Consider the following 24,358-nt stretch of genomic DNA (forward strand, 5'->3'; position numbering starts at 1 on the left):
TGGAAGGAATTCCGGTAGTGGGAGCACTGTTCTCCTTAATTTGCCACCCCACCCTGCCAAAAAAAAGGAGGGCGGGGATTGAAGGGGGCATAAGAGCACTCTAACAGATGCTGTTATGAAGGGTATCAGAGGGGTGTGTTAGTCTATATCCTCTGAAACAAGGAGAAGCCCTGTGGCACCTTAAAGACAAATGGACTTATTGGAGTGTAAGCTTTCTTGGGCAAATACCCACTTCCTCAGATGCACATTGTGAAGTATTTTACTTTCCCAGGAGTAGGTACATGCAGGATCCATCATGAAAGCTCTGGGTGCAGCAGAGTAACCTTCAGCTGATCCTTGCGCCAAGGAGTTTACTATCCAACTGAAATGTCTCATGATGTTTGTGTGTTGGAGGGGTAGATAGGAGAACTGAGGCCTAGAAAACTCCTCAGTGGCCAACAGTTGAGGATGGACTCCTGAAGTGCCAAACTGTTGCCAAGACTGAGGAGGGCTTGTGTAAATGCTGACTCCAAGAACCTATTGAGGAATATATTAAGCTAATATATTTTTAGCTATTTAAGGATCTGAGACACTAATACAAAGATTCACTACTTTAATATGTAACTATCTGGCTAATTATCTGTTCCTGTCCTGTCTAAGGACAATCATGAACAACTTCTTTTTCCAAATTAATTTGGCTAATTTGATGTTCTGTGTGTGGAGGGAGGCTGTTGTTAAAATGTTGTGCTGCTGTGTTTTGGTTCCAAATGTTGATATTCTTTGCTATAATTAAAAGGGTAAAGCTTTCTGCATACCCCTTGCCCCCACTTTTTGTTTTGTTTTGGTTTCTTTGTTTTTTGTGCATATGCTGAACCAGCACCCTGCATGTTTTATGTGAGTCTATAGAGTAAGCATTTGCATTGCTGTATTATCATTGAAAAAAATTGTGTGTAGTTTAAGCTTTCCTTAAAGGATGGTCTCTACTACTATACAAATTCTGTATAAATGGGGAATCCTTATTGTATTTAACTTTAGAATGTTAAACTTTATCTCAGAACAGGAGACCTAATTGTATTGGATGAAGCATTAGACTGCTACCAACACCTTTAATGAGGTTGATGCAAGGGAAGCACAGTCATACAAAACCCCTTAAACTATTCCTCTGCAATTCAGTTGCATATTTATTCCAATAGTATGTCTGAAATGAGGCACAGAATTGTAGATTTAGGCCTAACATGGATTGTGCTGGACTGGGGAAGTATGTTTTCAGAGTTGTTTATCTTAGTGTACAAAGTCCAATCCTAGGACACTGGATAAAGTAATCTTCACTATTATTTGGCTTTTAATACTGTGGAGTTTGTAGAAAGGAAAAAATAACAAAATTGAAGCTAATAATTTGAGGTCTGAGTGTTTATGAACTCTACCCAAAAGGATCCAGCATACACTGGATTCAAGAATGAGTGAACAAACATGTCAATTATCTTAATACCACATGGGCTGTAGCAAATTTACAGGAATATAAGGAAGTTGTACATGGCGTCTTCCTGACAGTGTCAGTGCAAAGCAGGTTGTATCTCCCTGTTCTGGAATCCTTGGAACCTGACCATCCCAAACCATGGAATTTGCTGGACCAGGGAAGATCAATGCTGGCTCCTTTGCTGTCATGGGCGGTGAGTCTCTGCTCTCTGGCACAACAAAGGGGCCGGCATTGATCAAGCAGTAATTGGGAGCAGGAGAGGCTTGGGGGAAGAGGCAAGATGGTTGCTGAACCTCTAGGACAGGTGCCAGGAGCACAACAAGCCCAGCAAGCACCAGACTGCACTCATGTCCCCTGCCACCAGCTGTAGGACTGTGTTGTTGGGCCTCAGCTGCACAGCTCCACAGCCACCCCTTTCCTTCCCCCAGTGTCCTGTTCCTGCTTTTCCCTTCCTGAACTTGACCATTTTAAATTAGCTATTTGCAGAGCTCTGGGAGGGCTGGGAGGAGTAGCTGAGCATGGGCCCCTGGCTTTTGCCTCCCACGAGCACTCCAGCCAGAAGCACCTGTGTGAATGCTGGATCACAGATGTTGCTGGATAAGGGAAGTCCAGACGATAGAGGTCTAATCTGTGCAATAATTAACGTAATACAATTCTGAGTATTTAAATTTCATGTGCTAATGGTTTCAGAGAAGAAAAATTAAGCTTGGCGCATGGGGGTGATTGCTGTGTTATGGTGGGTTTTCAATATCTGTTACATACAGTAAATCTTGGGATATGCTAATGTTGCATTCAGGAGACGTGATTGCCAACTGTTTACTGCTCTGCCCACCCAGGACCCTCGGGTATGTAATTCAGGGGCAGCTGCCTGGGTTGCTATTGTTTCACTGCTATTTCTCAAGCTAGTTTTATATCAAGACTCTACTGTGTATGTCTGTCCACATATGTTGCTACTGATATGGTGTTAGTAGCAGTCTGATGCCTCATCCAACATAATTAGGTCTCCTGTTCTGAGAGTTTTTTAACATTCTAAAGTTAAATATAATAAGGATTCCCCATTTGTACAGAATTTTTATATTAGTAGACACCAGGAAGGCAATACATGATACAGTCACATCTGCAGGCTTCAGTATATTTGTAACTTTACATATATTACATGCACTGGTTGGTACTATTGTGGTGAGGCCCATATTTCCCTGCAGCAGGACTGTGCTTCTGGGTGGTGGAAGACCGAGTATGTTCTCTCCCTGTCCTGGAAAATTGTCAACTCCCAGTCTAATTGCTTCCCTCACTGGCTTATTGCAGTTCAGTCCGTCCCCTTTACTTTGGGGTAAGCTGGAGTCTGATTTAGCCATACTCAGCATTGGTCAGCAGGAGGAGAAGAGAGGGCGAAAACCTGAGTCTTTGGTGGCCTCTCTGGGTGTGGAGGCAACAGACTAGATTCCTTAACTCAGGCTGGGTTTACATGATGAAGTGACATTGACTTTTTTAATAAATTCAATTTTTAACTTTGGTCTTATCAGCTCAAATTGTCCACAAACCTTTCAGAAATTTGACCTGCCGTGTCAGTTCTCCATGTCGATTTACCGTGTCTCCATTGCCTTATCTGTGTTCAACTGTGTGGGCAGTGCATTGTGGGTACCTATCCAAGTGCCTTAGACCTGTAGTATTCTGGGGTTTTGTACCACTGAGCTGTGGGGATTTAAAAAAAATTGCCACAGTTGTTTATGAGTGTTTGTCACTATCCTGGAATGCAAAGCCCTCTCTCAATATTCAGAACACCCACTAACTGCACAAAAACGAACAAGAGAGTGTACCATTTTCTCTGACTCAATGCTAGCATCTACAGACTGTTATGGCTGCTTCCTGGAATGTTGCACACTTTTTCTTTTGACGACAGTGGGAGTGAGCTGAGATGGTTGAGGGTGATGGTGAAGATTTTGAAGAGGAAATCATGGAATTGTGGTGGAAGAACTTCAAAATGCTGGCTGACCTGGATACATTGCTGAGAGTGGAGTGGCAGTTTTGGACTCATGAAACTAGCACACACTGGTGGGACCATGTCATTTTGGAGTCCTGGGATTACCAGCAGTGGGTGCAGAACTTTCACATGTGCAAGTCCACTTTTATGGAACTTTGATTTGTTGGCTCCTACCCTGATGAGGCCAGCTTTAACTGTTCACAAGCAAGTGGCAATCACTCTGTGGCTGTCTACACTAGCCCCAAACTTCGAAATGGCCACACAGGTGGCCATTTCAAAGTTTACTAATGAAGCACTGAAATGCATATTCAGTGCTTCATTAGCATGCGGGCGGCCGCGGCACTTCGAAATTGACGCACCACGCCGCCGCGCGCCTCGTCCCGATGGGGCTCCTTTTCAAAAGGACCCCGCCTACTTCGAAGTCCCCTTATTCCCATCAGCTCATGGGTTTACTAATGAAGCATTTCAGCGCTTCATTAGTAAACTTCGAAATGGCCATTTGCATGGCCATTTTGAAGTTTGGGGCTAGCGTAGACACGGCCTATGAACGTTTGCAACACCCGGCAGTTACTAGTCAGTGGCAAATCAATTTGAGGTGGGCAATCTACAGTGGGGGCTGTGGTGGTGCAGTGTAATCCCTCAGTGCTTCCTGAGGAAGACCATGACCCTGAGAAATGTACAGGCCATAATGGAAGGCTTTTGTGCCATGGGGTTTCCTGACTGTGGTGGAGCAATAGATAGCATGCACATCCCCATCGTGGCTGCAGACCACCTGGCCTGAGTAGGTAAACAGAAAAGGATACTTCTCAATGGTGTTGGAGGCACTGGTAGATCACAAAGGTCGTATCAGTGACATTAATGTGGGATGGTCGGGGAAGGTTTACGATGCATGTATCTTCAGCAATTCTGGTCTGTACAGAAAGCTCCTGGATGAGACTTTTTTTTCCCAGAATGGAAAATCAAGATTGGCAATGTGAAGATGCCTGGGTGACCCTGCTTACCCTTGGATTCGTTGCCTTCTGAAGATGCACACAGGAATACTGCAGCAAGGAATACTTCAACTTCAGATGCAGCGAGTGGTGGAATGCACCTTTGGCCTTTTAAAAGAGAGGTTCAAGTACTTGTTGACCTGTTAGGACCATTCTGAAACTAGTGTTCCCCACCATGGTTGTCGTGTGCTGCATTTTGCATAACCTTTTGTGAATACAGATGGGAGAATTTCATGACAGCCTGGAGTGCAGAGGCTGATGCTGTGAGAAGGGCTTATTTGCAGCCACCTCCAAGGCCATTCTCCATTGTTCTCTGGGCATACAGTTTTGTAAAAAGTCCATTAAAATAACCTTCCCCAAATGTAATTTCACCTCTTTAATTTGAACAACTTTGAATACTATTCATTAGGGTGAATTAATATTAGAAATGTAGTCAACTTTTTTTTCTTGAATTGCAAAAGTGAAATGTTGAAAATCTCCTTAATGGATAGCAAGGTATGTCTAACCACAGTGTTGTATTTTGAAAATTAATTACTTTCTGTTAAACAGAAACTAACTCCTGTTGAAGATTTGACAATAGTTCTGCCTGAGGATGTTGAGCTGAAGCCCTTTGGGACAGTTTCAAGCATTATTGAGCAGTTGGGTAAGCAAGATACAAATTTTCTTAAAATGAAAATACGTAACTAATATATATAAATATATTGTCAGTATAGTAAAACCCCAATTATCTGACCTCTGGGTAGCCAACATTCTGTTTTTATATGACACCACCCTGGGGCAATGTAGGATAAAATGGGGTGTTGGATAACCAGGGGTAGGATAATCTTCCCTTAGCTTCGTGGCAGCCGGGAGCTGGCAGCCAGCCCCCAGTTCTTCTGGCCTAGTGTCTCCCTTTCTTTTCTTCTCCACCCCAGTTTTTCTGACACTTTCCGTTATCCGACTATTGGTTGGTCCCAATTACTTTGGATAACCAGGGTTTTTGCTGTATTTTGGGAATAGTGTTGCTACAACATCACATTTCTTAAGGATGTCCTCCATTTCCTTTAACATTGTGTACTTGCAGAATGTTAGGGAAAAGATGACAGGCATTGAATAGAAACTGTTGTACGGAGCAGATAAATGTGCTAAATGTCTCTCCTGGTTACTGGATGGGTAAGTTACATGGTTTATCCTGTGTGTGCGAGTGACATCAAGATAATGAGGTTCCTTCCTTCCTCTCTCACAGTGGGTTGTTTTTCTGCCTCTGTCTGCTTATATCAAGCTTTTGTGTTTTATTTTGAATTACAAATTGAGGGTTTTTTTTGTTAAAAGGGGGTTGAATGATGGTAAAAAGGTAAGCGGGCATGAGGGTTTCTCAAAAATCAGAAGGGGGCCGTGATGCCGAAAAGTTTGGGAACCACTGCTGTATAACAATGCAGGCCAGAATGCTTTCTTCTCCTCCCCTTCAGAGCATGGTGATAGAACAACCTTGTGTTTCTTCACAGTGCTTGGACTATTTCTTTTTCACTTCTTGTTTTTTAATTTGCTTTGTTCGGGGCATCATCTTCCATGTACTGGTTGCCAGTGCCTGCAGGTGTAGCGTAAGCTGTGACTGAAGTGCAGAAATGCATCTTGCAGGGTGAGCCCAGATAGGATTGTAAAGTAAAATAGACATACACAAGCATAGATACAGGCATAGATTTCAGGTCCTCATGGGTCTCAAATTTAGATCTCATGAAATATGTCAGTAGCACGTAACATCACTTCTCCTCAGCTCCCAATGGCTGCGAAAGGCAAAATTCAGGCAATGGGACCTCTGCGGACAGGTGTGAATGCAAGTAAATTACGTCCAGTGAAACATTATAATAGCAGTGTGAGACAATTTGTTTATCCCTTACAGCCATTAGTATTTCACATAATTTATGCAAGTTACTATGGTGTAAAGAATTGGAATCGGGAGCCCTAGATTCTCATCCCTGTGACTGACCAGCTTTGAGGAGTTTGCAGGTCAGTTCTTTGTACTTGGTTCACCTCCCATTTAATCCTTTTGGGAATGGTTTTTCTCTCTGACCCTATGCTCTGTTGGTTTAAGAGCATTCGCAGTAGGGACTTGAACAACTTTAATCTATCTGTTTAGAAACTGATTTAAGTAAAACAATGTAATTTATTTTTTGTGTAGATTAAACGTGGCTGTTTGTACAGGTTGCACCTTTCAAATCTGATACTCTTTCATCTGGCAACATCTGTTGTCCGGAATGACCACGGGTGCTGGCAGATGCAGGAGCCTCGGGCAGGCTGGGAGCCAGAGCCCCTGCCTGCCTCATGGCTGGGGGCAGGAGGCTTCTGCGGGTTGGGAACTAGAGCCCCCGAGCAGCAGGAGCCTGGGGTTGGAGCCCCTGCCTGCCCTGTAATAGCACGGAGCAAAAGCCTGAGCCTTATTTGCCCTGCAGCAGCGGGGACAGGTTGCTTCCACAGGGCTGGGAACCAGAGCCCTCCGGCAGCTCAGGGCCAGGAGCTGGAGCCGCCACAATCCCCACAGCAGTGGGAGCCTGAAGGCTGCTGTGGGCCAGAGTTGGTACCCCCACTTGCTCTGTAGGGGGAATGGCAGGGAGAGGGGCTGGCTGGAGCTCTGTGTCAGCCCTTGTGAGTTAGGGCTGGTGCCTGAGCAAAGCCCTGCACTTTCCTTTATCCATGAAATTCTCTTGCTTGGGAGCTGTCAGATCCTGAGCATGCCAGGTAAGGAGGGTACAACCTGTACAGTGTATAGCATGATAGTCATAGTCTCTCATGAGTTTTTCACAGGGTAGAGTGTCAGTCTGTTTCAGCAAATATAACAAGGAGTTCCTGGTATGGTATGCCGCATCTGATGAAGCGGGTCTTTGCCCATGAAAGCTTATGCTCCAAAATTATCTGTTAGCCTGTAAGGGGCCACAGGACGACTTGTTGTCTTTGAAGATACAGACTAACTCAGCGACCTCTCTGATACTGGTATGTTAAAGACTAACATATCTGGTCATACATTTTTGTGGTCTGGAGTCCACTTAGTCAGATGCTAGAAGCACAAACTTCAGTTGGTAGGGATATGTACACATGCAAAGATGGGTGTGTTAACGTACTGTGAAGGGGACCGGTGCTAAGAAGGCTAGTTCAGTCAGGGTGGATGTGGCCCATTCCCAGCAGTTAAGAAGGTGAGAATACTAAAATGAGCTTGCCACTATTTGCTAGTCTCTGTTGGTTCCTGAGGTGGTTTGTGTGGGCTGTGTAGTTGTTGGTGTCTTTCAAGTTGAGGAGCTGTCTGTAAGTGAGGACTGGCCTGCCTACCAAGGTCTGTGAGAGTAAGGGATTATCATTTAGGTGGGTTGTAGATCCTTGATGTGCTGGAGAGGTTTTAGTTGGGAGTTGCAGGTAATGATGGGATTTTTCCTTCTCTTGTTTGCTTTCTTGCTTGTCTGTCCTGCAGTAGGTGACTTCTCAGTACCTGCCTGGCTCTGTCAGTCTGGTTTGTTTTATTTATTTCTTCCCTAGATGGATTTTGTATTTTTAAGAATGCTTGATAGGGGTACTGTACGTGTTTGACTGGAGCAAATTTAGTTGCCTCATGGGGCTTGGCTGCAGACAATGGATTGTGTGATTGTGTTCTGGATAAAAGGTGGAGGCATGTAGGTAAATATATGGTCAGTAGGTTACCAGCATGTGGTGGTGTTTGTGACATCGCTTATTTGCACTGTAGTGTCCAGGAAGTGGATCTCTTGTGTGAACTGGTGCAGGCTGAGGTTGATGGGACAGAAATTGTTGAAATCTCAGTTGAATTCTTCAAATGCTTCTGTCCTGTGGGTGCAGATGATGAGATCAGTGTAGCACAGTAGAGGAGGGGTTCTTGGGGACAAGAGCTGTGGAAGTGCTATTCTAAGTCATCCATGCACGTGTTGGTTTACGATGGGGTCATGCTGATACCTATTTTTAAAGTATAAATTGTCTGAAATGGTTGTGGGTATGGCAGATAGAGTAACATGGCTGCCCCTCTGATAAGGTCTGTACTGTCGCCTTCACACTGACAAAACCTCCAGTTTTGTATAGTCTGCAATGTAACATTCTGTGCAAAAGTCTCTCGCTGAAAAGTTAAATATATTTGTAACAGGTTTAAAATGTCTGTGTTATTCCCTGATCTCTAACAGTCTCCTCGGAGTAGTACTTTGGTTATGTCTACACTACAAGATAAATTTGACTTTTAATGGATTCAATTTTTAATCTTGTTGTTATGAATTGGAATTTAAATGTCTACAAACCTTCTGGAAATTTGACCCATCATTTCTCTGTGTTGAGTTTCCATGTAACCATTGCCTTATCCAACTTCAACTACATGAACAATGCATAGTGGGTACCTATCCCACAATGCCTTAGCCCTATTGCTTGTGGGTGTTTGTCATTATCCCAGAATCAAAGCACTGTCCCAGAAATCGGAGCACTCAGTAACCATGCAGAAACTAATGGGAGATCACACCATTTTTCTCTGTCACAGTACTAGCACAAGCATGGATACCCAAATGCTTCAACTCATTGCACATACCATTACAGCAGCTTCCTGGAATATCACATAATTCTGGCAATTAAAAAGTGCGATCATGGTTGAGGATGAGGATGATGAAGGTTTTGAAGAGGAAATCTTTCAACTTCAGTCCAATGACTCAAGTTCACGGCAGCCAGCATGCATTGCTGACAGTGGAGCGGTGGTTTTAGACTTGATACCAGCACATACTGGTGGGACCACATCATTATGGAGTCCTCGGATGTCCAACAGTGGGTGCAGAACTTTTGCATGTGCAAGTCCACTTTTATGGAACTTTGTGATTTGCTGGCTCCTGACCGGAAGTGCAGCAACACAAGAATGGTTAACAGTTCAGAAGCTAGTGACAGTTGCTCTGTAGAAGTTCACAATGCCTGACAGTTACCGGGGAGTGGCAAATAAATTTGAGGTGGGCAGATCTGCAGTGGGGGCCTTTGTGATTTGGGAAGCCAGTGCAATCTCTTGATGTCTCCCGGGAAAGACCATGACCATGGAAGATGTACAGGGCATAGTGGATAGCTTTGCTACCCAGGGATTTCTTAACTCTGGTGGGGCAATAGATGGCATGCACATCCCTATCATGGTCCCTGGCCCACCTGGCCTCTGAGCACATAAGCAGAAAGAGGTACTTCTGCGTGGTTTTGCAGGCATTGGTAGATCACAGAGGTTGTTTTACTGACATCAATGTGGGATGGTTGGAGAAGGTTCATAATGGGTGCATCTTCAGAAATTCTGGTCTGTACAGAAAGCTCCTTGATGAGACACTTTTCCCCAGACTGGAAAATCAAAATTGGGACATGGAGATGTCAATAGTAATATTGGGCAACCCTGCTTATGCTCTGCTCCCTTGCCTTATGAAACCCTACACAGGAGCCCTGGGCTGCAGGAAGGAAAATGTCAGTCAAACTCAGCAAGTGCAGAATATTGGTGGAATGCACCTTTGGATGTTTAAAAGCAAGGTTCAGATGCCTATTGGTCTGGTTGGACCTTTGTGAAACTAATGTTCCTTCTGATTTGCAGTGTGTATTTTGCATGACGTTTGTGAATCCAGGTGGGAAAATTTCCTGAACACCTGGAATTTAGAGGCTGAGGCTACGAGCGGGGCTTATTCAGAGCTGCCTACATGGCCATTAACCGATAACCACATAGAGGCAATAGCAGTCAGGGACACTGCCATGCACATGGTTACAATGCAATAACAGCCAGCCCCCACTCACCAAACTGATTTGTGCTCTCCACCAAGTGTGAACCAAGAAATCAGACTGTGTCTTACACAGAAAGAATGCTTTGGCTTGGTGGGATACAGTTAAGTTGCAGGAAGAATGGATGTGGAGGAAGGGTTAAATTCTCAGACTTTTTAGGGCTAAGATCAAATGTAGCTTCCTAAAGAAGGGTGCCTGTGCTTTGAGCCCTCTTTGCAAGGCCCCTTAAGGCTTATTAAGGATGGGATTCAAGCCATAATCTACCATTTATCCAGAATGTTTTGTTGTGTACATGGTAAGCTACTGCCTGCTTTCTGGGGAGAAGGGAGTGGGCCCGAAGAAGGGAAAGCCTTCCGGTGTTGTGGAGCAGGGGAAGAAAAAAATTCAGATGTTTCTGGAGCAATCCTCCACAAGGAGCAAGGCCTGCAGAGCCAGGTAGCTGGGTCATGAGGGGGAAAGGGCTCCATTCCAGCTGCATGGACAGCTCTGTGTAGAGGGATCCATGTAAAATGGAAAGAAATGCCGGGGGAAGAGGGGAACTTTCTAGTCGTCTGTCAGGTTGGCAGTCACCGGAGCACCCCTCATAAGAGGAAAAAAGGCTATGTAAAGAAGGGCAAAACCACCTGTGCAGCACATTCCAGTTTGCAGTAGCAGGGTATGCAGAGCCAGGCAGCCAAGTGGTGAGGGGGAAGGGTTTAATTCCAGCTTGTAGGGACAGCTGGGTTGTGAGGGATTCCCGTACAGTGAAAGGAAATGCTGGGGGTAGGTGCGGGGGAGGGCAAGGGAGAGGAAAGGAGGAGGCCTGGAGAGAGTGACATCTGTGGTGAGGGTGGGTGATGAAGTGCCCGTCAGCCACATAGTGCAGCACTGCACTCTAGAGAAATGTAAGGGCAAAAGCATTGCAAAAAAATCCAATCCAAATTCCTGCGCTGCTTTAGGTTGCCAAAGAAGACGACATCCTCTTAAAACTAAGAGATATTGACAAAGGAGAGCTGCTCATCCTGTGGGAGCACAAGCTTGGAAAGCTTGCCAAAATGCTGTGTGGTGCCATGACATCCAATTGCTGTCTGGTTGCCTGGTGTGGCAAGGTGTGCTACTATGGAAGCCATAAAAAAATCAGGCCTGCCTGGAAACATGGTGCAGAAAATATAAGATTGCGCTCCACCCCCCAGAAATATTAACGTGCTGTTCTGAGGGGCACAGATGCATAGAAAACCTATGCCTATAGCTATACCCACCTGCAATCCACTTGTAGCCTTAAGAAAAAAAAGCTTTCATTGAAGCTCACCTCAAATTTTTTTGTTGGTCTTCAAAGTGCTACTTTACTGCTTTTTTGTTCGGCTTCTTTTGTGACTCTGAAAAGCAAGTCCAAAGTATCTGCAGCAAAGTAGCCTTTTCAGAATGAGATGGTATTTATTAGCCATCAGGATAGAACATATGGTAGATCTTAGTTTTAATTTGCTCACCTATGCCGAAGTCGGAGTCCACACTGATAAGAGAAATGGTCCGAAGATTCCATATGGACTTCTGTGCTTTCTTCCAATATCTCTGTCTGGCTATGTCCACATTGCAGTGTAGGACCATGCTTGAGCCTGGGCTCAAATCTTACTCTTTCATATACACTGCAGATGCATTGACCCAGCGTTTGGATCCAGGGTCTCGGGTCTATGCAGGGCTGGAGGGTCTGAACTCAAGTCAACCAGAACAAAGGGGAGGGAGTGGGGGGTGATCAGAGTCCTACTGCTTTGCAGTGTAGATGCAACTTTGGTTGACTGAGGTTCTGAGAGTTAGCCAGAAGTGTTCCCTGACTGCATAGGACAAGGGACTTGGTTCAGAGAACAATCTGAAAACAAAAGCTACCTCCATTTTGTGAACAGCAGCAGCTCAGACCCTCTTTAGGTGTTCTTTTCCGCTTGTCAGTCTCCTGGATTTGCATTGGAGTGTGAACTGATCAAGCTTTCTGCAGAGCAAACTGCTTCATTGTCATGAGAGCACATTCTGATGTTGGTGAATCTCTGGTGTGAAACCATCAAAATTGTAGGCTGCAGAGAAGGGCAAGCTAAGGCTATGCATGCAAGGAGATATCTAAAAACCTGGCAGCTTTGCCTTTTTTTTTTTGTTTGGACAGTTGATCAGTGCAGGGAGTTTGAGGCTGTAGAGTGAGTAATGGAAGACCCCAAGGATTGCATTCAGGTAACTCACCAGCACTATGCCTGTTTTATGAAGTGTGGGTTTTGGACTCTTCACCCAGAATAGAGCCAACTGTGCTTCATGACCTGCTCAGCAGGGATGCTCCTTGTTAGCCCCTGAATGCAGCATGGGGACTGATGGGAGCCTGCCTTGACGCCAAGTGACAAGTTTGAATCGACTTTTTGATGAAATCCATTCCAGAGTATGCTCTGGATGAGGCTGAATAACAAATTCTCAGCTACACTTGGAAGAACTGTTTGCTTTCTACCATCTCACCCTTTCCAAGGAACAGCTCACTGACAAGCCTGCAGAGGATCTGGTGGAGACAGAAGCTATCCCAGAGCCCAGTACTTGTGTGATTCACACGTGAAGTTTATTACAGTAGCAGGAGAGATGTCTGTTTTAAGAAGTAATTCAAAAATGGTAAGCCCAGCTACAGCATTTAGCTACTAATAGTTGGTTGTCTAAAAGTGCCTGGGTGTCTTTCTCCTTTTTCTTGCCAGTGGAGTTCTGAATGGTGACTTGACTTTGAAATGTTAATAAACAGCTGAAAAGGTTATTTTAATTAACATATTTGCTACAGCCATTTTGTTTTCCTTTCAGCAGTAAGGACCTTTCCACTCTAATCACTCCTCTTGGGTCTGTTGAGCCACTTGTGAATCGTGAATCTCTTTGGGGAGTATTTCCAAATCAAGTCCATTTCAGTTAGATAGTTATGCAGTCTGCATGTCACAAATTCATAGCTTCAAAGTATAAGTGCAGTGTCATTCCCCTTGACCCCCAACTGTGCCAGGTGTGGGGTAGAGTGAAGTTGCAGATGTCAGTGTTTTTGCACGCAGCAGGTTAAACTGTAAGTGAGCTAACAGCATTGTGCTAATTCCTTCAGGAATTAGCAATCCTGGCTGCTAATAGCTGCGTCTTTTCCTGAAGCAGAAACTCCAGATAGCTATACACATCGTGGGGAAAGAAGCATTTTTTCCAAGCCTTTCTGTATAGATGATCAGTCCACTTCTCTTACAGATATGCTGTTCAGTCACTATGGCCATATCTACGCTTACAAAAAACTTCGAAATGGCCATGCCAATGGCCAAATCAAAGAATACTAATGAGGCACCGAAATGAATATTCAGCACCTCATTAGCATGCTGCCAGCTGTGGCACTTCGAAAGTGCTGTTTTGTTCATGCACAGCTTATCTACACGAGGGTCCTTTTCAAAAGGACCCTGCAAACTTCAAAAGCCTCTTATTCCTATCAGCATCAAAATCCCCCTATTCCTATTAGCATGGCCATTTTGAACTTTTTCATAAGCGTAGACATAGCCTATATGTTTGAATGCTTGAACTGTAACCCTTGCAGGTCTCTGTCTGGCATCTTAAAATAACATTAGAGCGCCACAAGAGCAGTTGTCTTGCAAAATACAAAAGGCCTGAAATGACAAGAAAAACCCTTTTCAGCAAAGACACTGTGCCCCTTTCTGTCCTCTGACTATGGAATTTAGTTATGACAGTATTAGTTTAAAACGATGTAGTTGTCTCAGCCTTGATATAATTGCAGTCTTTGGACACTGTATGAGGACTAATGTGTCCTCAACACAATATTTGTTGGTTCGTTTTAGAAGTGTTACATTTTATGTCCTTCAGATTCCACAGTCATAACTAGGTTAGTTAGTAACCTTCCATTTTTTTTGTCCTATTTCAGGACTCTCAAACTATGTTGTCTGCTGTTTTAGGAGCTCAATTCCTGGCTCAACTATCTTGATGTACCATTCCAAAATGAAGTGTTTACACAATGATGTTATAGTGGATGTTTTTGAGAGGATAAATCAGCTGATTAAGTATCTGAAGAAAAGAGGTGATAGGCTGGCGTGCTGAAAAGGAGAAGAAAAGGCCAAGGCTGCCCAGACGGAAGACAGGCTTTCAGTGATGGAGCAGGCACTTGCAAAAATGTTCTTGGAACAAGAAAAACAGCTAAGGGAGGAGGTTGGTTTTTGACAGAGAACTGATTCAGCAACTCCTGTCCATACTGACTGAAAGAACATGTGCTCATTCTGCCTCCCCCCACACCATGGTACGATCACTTTCAGTCTGTTACTGAGGTGTGGAAAACTCTGGCATTGTGAACTTTTCGTGTGCAGCCCACACTGACAGTCATAAAAATGCCTTTGTGGTCCACTAGTGCCTGCATAACAATGGAGTAGTGCCTTTTGTGTTCCTGGAGGACAAACTGTGGGCATGTGAGTCCCCCTCAGTAGCCCTGGCCTAGTTAGGAAACCCTGTTTTCTCAAAGTTAGTGATATTCTTCAGGAATATCTTTAGTGCCCATCTCAGGAGGGTAACCTCTTGCCTGATTGCTCAGAAAGCTCCACTGCTACTTCACCAACCATTGATTGATTGTCCACCCCCCCACCCAAGACTGGCTTATCCACAGTACTGTCTTCAAAGGATAATGCTTATAATTGAAAAAGAACTTAAAAGAAACATGGGAGACTTTCCCACCATCAGCAGTTTGGCATAGACCTGCATCTAGTCTGTAGAGCTGTACTTTCCTACAGACAGCCTCTCCGTTTTCTCTCACCTAATTGCTGCACTTCTCTTCCACAAGTGCTCTGGTACGGCCCATGGCCGTATGGTAATCCAGCTTCCTGATGGTTACAGCAACTCACTCTTGAATTAGCAAAGGTGGCTTCAGAGGTGTGTCTTCGTGCTGGAGTGTGGGACGAGATACTCACAAAGCTCAATAACTTTGGCTTTTTTCATGCAGAAGTTCTGGACCTGCTGGTCATCCTAGGTATGCATGATGTTGAAGTCCAATCAGTCTGTGTCTGTGACTCTGTGCCAGAAGTGGCAGTCTGTATAGGATGGTATCAGTTGCCAATTGTGGCATCTATCACTGCAACTCTGTGATGGGGGGAAAATACCACTGAAAGGGCTACCTGCCTCACAAATGCTCTGCTAGTTTCCTGATGCAGAAGTGAAAGCGTAAGCAAGAGAAGTTCATCAAAAGGAACTTCCATGTTGCTGGTTCCGCAAAGTGACAGCTCAGCAGGGTGTGTTGGTGGACAGTTCAAATTTCTGGTAGCTTGCAGAGTGAACAGTAAAATTCTCCCACAAGGCACCATGGTCCTAGAGCTAGAGCAGCTACATTTCATTTGGGGCAGAGTGCTAGGAAGTATTTGATAAGGTTACTAGACTTGAGTAAGCTGACTCGAGTCCACTTAGCCCTGGGCTTATGTCTGTATAGACGTATATCAGCTGTGTCTACACTAACAAAAGAGTTTTGGAAAGATGGGGGCTCTTTCGAAAGATCCAGTGGTGTGTCTACCCACGCTCGCTCGCTCGCTCTCGAAAGTAAAGCAAAAGAATGCAGCACTCCTTTGGAAATCACTCTTCCTTTCCAATTTTGGGAAGAGCATCCTCTTTTGAAAGAAAATGTGTGTTGATGCTCCATTTTTTTCCTGAAAGAGCAGTCCTCGTGGGGCTTGATCTTTTTCCCCCGATCCCTGGCCTTTTCTTTCGAAAGAGCAGGGGCTATATGGACACACTCTTTCGAAAGATCAGATCACTCTTTTGATTCCTTTTTTGTGTGTGTGGATGCTCTCTTCTGAAGGAAGCTCTTTTGGAAGAGATCGTCCAGAAGAACTTCTTTTGAAAGATCTCTGTAGTGTAGACATAGCCTAGGTGAGCCCACCTGATGTCTCATTCCTTTATTTCTTGTTGTAACTGCGCTATTTACATTATTAGCCTGCTTTGTCATCCCGGGTGTTTAACGATTAATGTTCAGTTATTTGAGAATCTTGTTGTCTCTTCTAGAGTCTCCATTCATCTTCTCCCCACTCCATGGCAATCTGTATTTAGTAGGATAATGTGGGTCAGTAGATGGAATCACACACACAGACCATAATATTACCAAAAATTGACAGTTATGAAACAAACTAATTTTTAATATTACAATACATAACAGTTTGAATACGCAACTACTATGAAAAAAGTACAGTAATATCTCCATCCAAAAATGTCGTTAAAGCTCTGGAGAACTTCTGGCAGGCTGTGTCACAGTGCCAGAGGACTTCAGATGGTTTTGCTGCAGAGTATGTGGAGAGTTGGGTGTAGTTTACCATGATGTGAAAAGGCATATGTGTTTTTTAAAAGGTGTCTTCACCTCTGTGAGCTTGAACTAAACAGACTTTCAGTATGTTCATTTACTGTTTACTTTGGCTATTTGAGAGAGCTAAGGGTAGACCTAAGGTACTTCCCCACAGATTGAGGAAGAGGGTAGTCTTACTTATGATCACATCTTTGCAGATTTGGTAAGTCACTCTGTCACAAACCCGCTAGTTTTTAGGAGTCGTAACGTGTTACCCTGCTAGGACATTTCACTGTTTCGAATCTCTTGCTAATAAGATTACCTAAAATGCTGATGGTTAGATGTGTTTAGTGAAGTGTTGCACAGTAATGAAGTGATCAAGCCCACACTAATGATGAGGGGGCAATGAGCTTGCTTAATTGCATTATGCTGCCTGAAGAGGGGACAGCTGAATTTGTCTGATTTAGTATTCCAGAATGTTATGTACAAAAAGCCCCATGAGGTTCTGTAGGCCAGAAACTATGAACACTCAGGCTACATCTACATTACTGGGGAAGATCGACTCACTCAGGGTCAATCTGCTAGGGCTCCGTTACATGCATGCATGAAATGGCGCTTTCTGGAGTCAACACCAATCCCGTAACTCCTTGTGAGCTGTGAGGATTAAAGAAAGTCTACAGGAAAAGCGCTCCTGTCAGTCGTCTTCTGTGAAGACAGCCACGGAAGTCGCTAGCTGAAAAGTTGATTTTCAGCTACACAGTTGGTGTAGCTAAAATCGCATATCAGCCGTTGACTGCTATGTCCAGTGCAGACACAGCCTAACTTCTGCTAGGATAAAGGAACAAACCTTAAATTTTATATGCAATGATGCAGCAAAAATAAAAAAAAAACCCTGGGAAACAGTTCTCTCTTAGAGACTAGAAAAGAAATAAACTTCAGAGTTCTCGAAGGTGAAGATACAAAAAAAAAAATTAAAAAACTAAGCTAAAGAATCCAGTAGATTAATTTCCTATCTACCGAACTATGCATTCACAATAGAATTCCTTAAATACCTGTTATAACTTTGTAGCAAACTTTATAATGTATGAATATTTGAGAGAGCCTGTCTTGTCTACATGGGTCTCCCCTACAGGGGCTAGCGTCCTACCATTCTAAATAACCACTTAAAGGAAATGTTATAATTCCATTTTCAGGGAAGATTTTCCCCTCATTTATTCTAGTTTTTATATAATTGTGTTAATTATAGGCTTTAGGTGATCTGATTCAAATTCTTAGAAACAAAAGTTCCTTCGTGCATTTTGAGGTCATTATATCTTTAAGAATGCTTGTTTCTGGTATTACTCTCTGCATAGGCTAAACACCTTAGTATAAGGTAATGGTTTTCAGGAACATTAAGAGTACCTTATGGTATGTTCAATGAATAGTCCAAGGTAACAGTGTCATAAATATTCTGTAACAGATTACCACTATCCGTGGGTTTTTAAAAGCTACCACTCAGTGACTGTCCAATTATACCAAGCTGGTGAGCTCCCATGAGTTATGGAATATTATAGCTCTGTCAGGAATCTAATCGCTTTACAATTAGCGATAACAGCAGCATTGTGTGGCAGTAGTAAAATTTCAATATTTATAGCAACATAACAGAAGTTATGATTCTGCCATAGTTTTAAGCACGTCTGATCTTCCCTTCTGACCAGTTGAATACTTTGCTAGAAAGTAGGTTCACTATGCTGTAGGATATTGGGGTGACCTTTTAAAAAAGCAGGAAAAAGTTATTTTAAAATGAACGAATAAATACACATATTAAACTGTGGTGTACTGTGTATGGTGTACTGTAGAAACAAAATGCAGATGTATCCCCAGTACTTTATCAAATGATAATGCTTATAACAAAAAATGAATGTGAAAGAGAATTTCCCATCACCAGCAGTTTGGCATAGCCCAGCAACTGTGTCTTGAGAGCACTACTTTCCTACAGTCAGCCCCTGTGATTTCTCTCCCATGCAGGAAGTTTCTAATATTTGATTGCTGCATGGCTTCACTTCCACAAATGCTCTGGCAACCATCCATTTCACTGGGGATAAAACAGTGCTTTTCACAGCTAGTCATCCTGAGTTTAACGGCTTTGTTCAGCCTCATAACAAGTGACTGTTCTGAAGCCCTTGCTACTAGTACATGATATAAAGCATACAAAGTTAATACAGAATCACAGGGCTGGAAGGGACCTCAGGAGGTCATCTAGTCCAGCCTGCTGCTTCAAGCAGGATCAACCCCTGTTAAGTCATCCCAGCCAGGACCTTGTCCAGCCGGGACTTGAAAACCTCAAGGGATGGAGAATCCACCACCTCTCTAGGCAACGCATTCCAGTGCTTCATCACCTGCCTGGTGAAGTAGTTTTTCCTAATATCTAACCTACACCTCTCCCTCTTCAACTTCAGACCGTTACTCCTTGTTTTGCTATCTGACACCACTGAGAGAGTTTTTCACCCTCCTTTTTAGAGCTCCCCTTCAGGAAGTTGAAGGCTGCTATTAAATCACCTCTAAGTCTTCTCTTCTGTAAGCTAAACAAGCCCAAATCCCTCAGCCTATCCTCAGGTCTTGTGCTCTAGACCCTTAATCATTTTTGTTGCCCTTCGCTGAACCTGCTCCAGCAAATCCACATCCTTTTTATACTGGGGGGCCCAAAACTGGACACACTATTCCAGATGTGGCCTCACCAGTGTCGAATAGAGGAATAACTACTTCTCTAGATCTGCTCGATCTAATGCACCCTAGTATGCCATTAGCCTTCTTGGCTACAAGGGCACACTGTTTACTCATATCCAGCCTTTCATCCACCATAACCCCTAGGTCCCTTTCCATCATACTGCTGCTCAGCTAGTCAGTCCCCAGCCTGTAACAATGTTTGGGATTCTTCCGCCCCAGGTGCAGGACTCTACACTTCTCCTCCTTATTGCACCGCATCAGATTTCTTTTGGTCTGGTCCTCCAATTTATCCAGGTCCCTCTGGATTCTCTCTCTACCCTCCAACAAATCTACCTCTCCCCCCTAGTTTTGTGTAATCCGCAAACCTGCTGAGGGTGCAATCCAGTCCCTCATCCAGGTCATTAATAAAGATGTTGAATAACACCGGCCCCGAACTTGAAACAGGCTGCTATCCAGATATTGAGCCATTGACCACTACCCGTTGGCCTGACCATCAAGCCAGCTTTCTATCCATCTTATAGTCCAAGGATCCAATCCATATTTCCTTAACTTATGGACAAGAATGTTGTGGGAGACTGTATCAGAAGCCTTCCAGACGTCAAGGTATATCACATCCACTGACTTCCCCATGTCCACAGAGCTTGTTACTTCATCATAGAAACTAATCAAGTTGGTCTGGCAGGACTTGCCCCTGGTGAATTCATGTTGGCTACTTTTGATCGCTTCCCCTCTTCCAGGTGCTCCAAAAGAGATTCCTTGAGGATTCCCTCCATTATTTTCCCAGGGATGGAGGTAAGGCTGACAAGTCTATAGTTCACTGAATTGTCCTTCTTTCCTTTTTTAAAAATGGGCACTACGTTTGCCTTCTTCCAGTCATCCGGTATCTCCCCTGATCTCCAAGAGTCTTCAAGGATAATAGCCAAAGGTTCAGCAATGACCTCTGCCAATTCCCTCAGTACCCTCAGGTGTATTATCCAGACCCATAGACTTGTGTGCATCTAGTTTTTCTAGATAGCTCAGAACTTGTTCCTTCCCCACAGATGGCTTCCCTCCACCTTCCCATACTGCATTGTCTAGGACCGTCATGTGGAAGTTGACTTTGTACGTGAAGACTGAGGCAAAAAAAGCATTGAGTACTTCGGCTTTTCCTACATCATCTGTCACTAGGTTACCTCCCTCATCCAGTAATGGCCCCACACCTTCTCTGGTAACCTATTTATTGTTAACATGCCTGTAGAAACCGTTCTTGTTACTCTTCACATCCTTTGCCAGCTGTAGTTCCAATTATGCTTTTGCTTTCCCGATTACTGCTTGGCATTCTCCAGCTGTATGTTTATACTCCTCCTTAGTCAACTGTCCACGTTTCCATTTCTTGTACGCATCCTTTTTGAATTTAAGCTGACTAAGGATTTCCCTGTTAAGCCAAGCTGGTTGCCTGCCATCTTTGCATTTCTTACTATGCAGTGGCCTTGTTTTGTTCCTGTGCCTTCAGTAAGACTTCTTTAAAATACTGCCAGTTCTCTTCAACTGTTTTCCCCTTCATCTTCATTTCCCAAGGGATCCTGCTCATCCATTCTCTCAGGGAGTCCGTCTGCTCTTCTGAAATCAAGGGGCTGTATGTTATTGCTCACCTTTCTTTCTTTTGTCCGGACCCTGAAATCTACGATCTCATGGTCACTGCAGCCCAGGTTCCCGCCCACTTCTATTTCTTCTTCTAGTTCTTCCCTGTTTGTGAGCAACAGGTCAAGTTGCTCGCAACCCCTGGTCGGTTCCTTCAGCACTTGTACCAAGAAGCTATCCCCAACATTCTCCAAAAACTTCCTGGATTGTCTGTGTGCTGATGTATTGGTCCCCAACAAATGTCCGGATGATTAAAGTCTCCCATGAGAACAAGGGCCTGTGATTTGGAAGCTTCACTTAGCCTCATCTATCTCATCTCCCTGATCTGGTGGTCTATAACAGACACCAACTACAACATCACCTCTGTTACTTCCACCTCTAAGCTTAACCCAAAGACACTCAACTGGATTTTCTCCTTCTTCGTACTGGAGCTCTGAGCAATCATACTGCTCCCTCGCATAGAGTGCAACTCCTTCTCCTTCTCTCCCCTGTCTGTCCTTCCTAAACAATTTATAACCTTCTGTGACCGTGCTCCAGTTATGTTAATCGTTCCACCAAGTCTCCGTTATTCCAACCACCTCATACTCGTGTGACTGTGCCAGGGCCTCTAATTCTTCCTGTTTGTTCCCTAGGCTTCTGGCATTAGTGTACAAGCATCTTAGAGAAAGGGCCGATTAGCCCACTTTCTCCTCTTCACGTAGGAAACCCACTTGATTGTTCCCTCCTCCTTCCCCACTTACCTCCAGGGCTTGCATCACGTTCCCCGGACAAACCTAGTTTCAAGCCCTCCTCACTAGGTTTGCAAGCCTGTCCGCAAAGATGCTCTTACCTTTTTTTAGTGAGGTGGATCCCATCTCTTCTCAGCAATCCATGTTCACAAAACAGAATCCCATGGTCAAAGAAACCAAATCCTTCCCTGCTACATCACGTACGCAACCACGCATTTACCTCTGATTCGATGATCCCTACTTGGACTCCTTCCTTCCACACGGAGGAGAGACGAGAAGACCACTTGTGCTCCGTTTTCCTTGATCTTCCTTCCTAGGGTTACGTAATCTGCTGTGATCTCGTCAAAGTTGTTCTTGGCTGTATCACTGGTTCCTACATGAAGTCAGAAGGGGTAATAGTCTACAGGTTTGGGATATCACAGAGTCGCTGCCAAAAATTCTTAAATTCTAGCTCCAGGCAAGCAGCAAACTTGCTGGGGATCTAGGTCCAGGCGGCAGACTGATGACTCCGTCCCTCTTAAGAGGGAGTCCCCGACCACCACCACTCGTCTTTTTCTCTTGGGGTGGTGGTCATAGAACTCCCATCCCTAGGACTGCGCATCCCGTGCCTTCTAAACCTCGGGGACTCTTTTAGATACCTCCAGGGATTTTATCAGCCCCAGTTATCTCCGCTGTATCACCTGTGGAGAGAGGCTGAAAGTGGTTACTTAACCCCACTGGAATTGGAGAGACTTGAACTGGTTTTCTCCTCCTGGAGGTAACATGCTTCCAGTTCTCCTCCTCGTTTTGGGTAGCCTGCTGTATTATCTGTTGCCTTCTATCCAGAAAGTCTTCATCCTCTCTGATGGACCTGAGGGTTGATATTTGTGCCTCAAGTCCTTTAACCTTCTCTTCTAAAATGGCTACCAGCTTGCACTTGGTACATAGAAAATCCTTTGTATCATTCGGGAGGAAGACAAACATGGCACATGACATGCAGATCACAACAACAGATCTCTCAGCAGCCATATCACTCCATTTTTTCCCTTTACAGAGATCCCTTATTTGTTTCTAGTGCCGTCTTGTTTCTAGTGCACAAGAGAAGCACCATATAAGAAAGGTAAAAACAGGTATGGGGCTCCTCCCGAAGGCAAACTCCCTGTTAGCTGCTCCTCTTTGCTGCTCACAGGGTTCGCTGGGGCTGCCTTCTTTTATAGAGCTGGTAGCTGGTTAGGCCCGGCTCAAAGCCTTTGCCTCTAATCTAATCAGCCCTTGAAGGCGCACCTGGAAGGAAGCTCTCCCAATTCACACTTTTCCAGCTGCCCCTCTCTGCAAAACAGATGCTCAGGCACACAGGCAGCTGTGCAAACTGCCCCTCACTGCAAAATGAAACAAATGCACAGACAGAAATTCAACCCACCAGCTCGCAACGCAGCCCCCAAATGCCACACTCACCTGAGCTCCTCTAGGATGCTTTCCCAGGCAAACTCCCTGTTAGCTGCTCCTGTTCGCTGCTGCTACTTTAAGTAAATGCAGCTGTGTACTCCAGTTTGGTGTACGTTTTCCCAAGGGATTGAAGCTGGAGAATTTTGCCTAGCAGTATTTGTAAGAGGTGACCCTCAAGTCTCATGAAGGCTGACATGGTATTTAATAGCTATGTTCAAATTTTATAATTTACAATGTATCATTAACCATAGTGGCAGCAGGTGATGACACCTATAGTTAAGATTATGTGCTCAATTATCAAAGATTCTTTTAGAGACTCTGTTAACTAGGTGCATCACCTGGCAGCAAATGTGTTCTGTGAGCATTATAAGTATTTTTGTAATCCATATAGTGGCAGCAATTCTGTGAAGCATTAGCTATACAGGTGTGCTCAGGTATTTTCACTGCAGCTAAGCTTCAAAGTCCAGTATCTCTGAAGCAAGAACAAACCAACTTTATAGAGAACCTAACAAGTTTTGCAGTGTTCTTGGGACTGGTATGTCTTATTTCTTAAATTCTGTCAGACCATTCGGGCTGAGGGAAAGATGTGGAGGTCTGAGTGCAGCTCAGACTGCACTCTGTGGTTGTGCATTGCATCTGCAATATTTGCTCATTCTGATCTAGGATTTACTACTGGAACTAAATCAAACTGTTTTTAAAACCAACCAACCTACCTAAAATCACCCGACAGAACTCCCTCAGCCCAGCAAACTAACAAAATTTAGCATGTTTTAAAGACTGTTGTCCTGGGCATAACTTCAGTCTTTGATTGCATCCAAAAGTAAATCTAAAGCAGCAAACTACTTTCTTCACACGCCTGACAGGGTCAAATTATACTTCGTGGCAACAGGACTGGCTGCTTCTTCATATGACCCCATTGTCATCACTTGAAAGGCAAGAACTTTCAGGGGATCCACATCTGTTTTGAGCCAGAAGGCAGGTTTTGCTTAGCTACGGTGGTGCCTAGTATGTGAAACTATTCCATCTTCCCCCTTCTAATTCCCCCTGAATTAGTTTCTTCTCTCACACATCCCTTCTCCATGAAGTTCCACGATAAATATTGGTGCTGTATCTATAACTTCTCCCTTCTTCCTTCCTACAATCACTATTGCGTCACTTTTTTGCTGTATTGCAAAGGTTTTATTATATAGTTTTGGGATTCTTGTTTGCTGCACTTGTCTTGGATAGATGCTTTTATAAACTTACCAGTTTGCTAATACTAAAAAGTGCTTTCCGATGTATTTGTGTATAAACATACATCATTTGAAAAATGTATGCATATCATGACAAATGTGCATTGACGTCTCATCCACAAATTTTATTATTTAAAGCTGTTTAATTATGAAACATTCCCTTTATTTTCAAACTCTGCTGCTTATTAAAGTAATTTGGTAA

General features: G+C 44.0%; 1 protein-coding gene across 1 annotated transcript in view; it reads left to right on the forward strand.

Moving 5' to 3' along the window:
* The window catches only part of NAF1 (nuclear assembly factor 1 ribonucleoprotein), a 58,169-nt gene that overhangs the window by 10,749 nt on the left and 23,062 nt on the right, over positions 1-24,358 (forward strand). Inside the window, 1 exon segment of the mRNA XM_074993108.1 lies at positions 4,976-5,069. Within this exon segment, the coding sequence (XP_074849209.1) occupies positions 4,976-5,069 (94 nt within the window).

This window comes from Carettochelys insculpta, chromosome 4, assembly GCF_033958435.1.
Source record: "Carettochelys insculpta isolate YL-2023 chromosome 4, ASM3395843v1, whole genome shotgun sequence".
Taxonomy (NCBI): Eukaryota; Metazoa; Chordata; order Testudines; family Carettochelyidae; genus Carettochelys; species Carettochelys insculpta.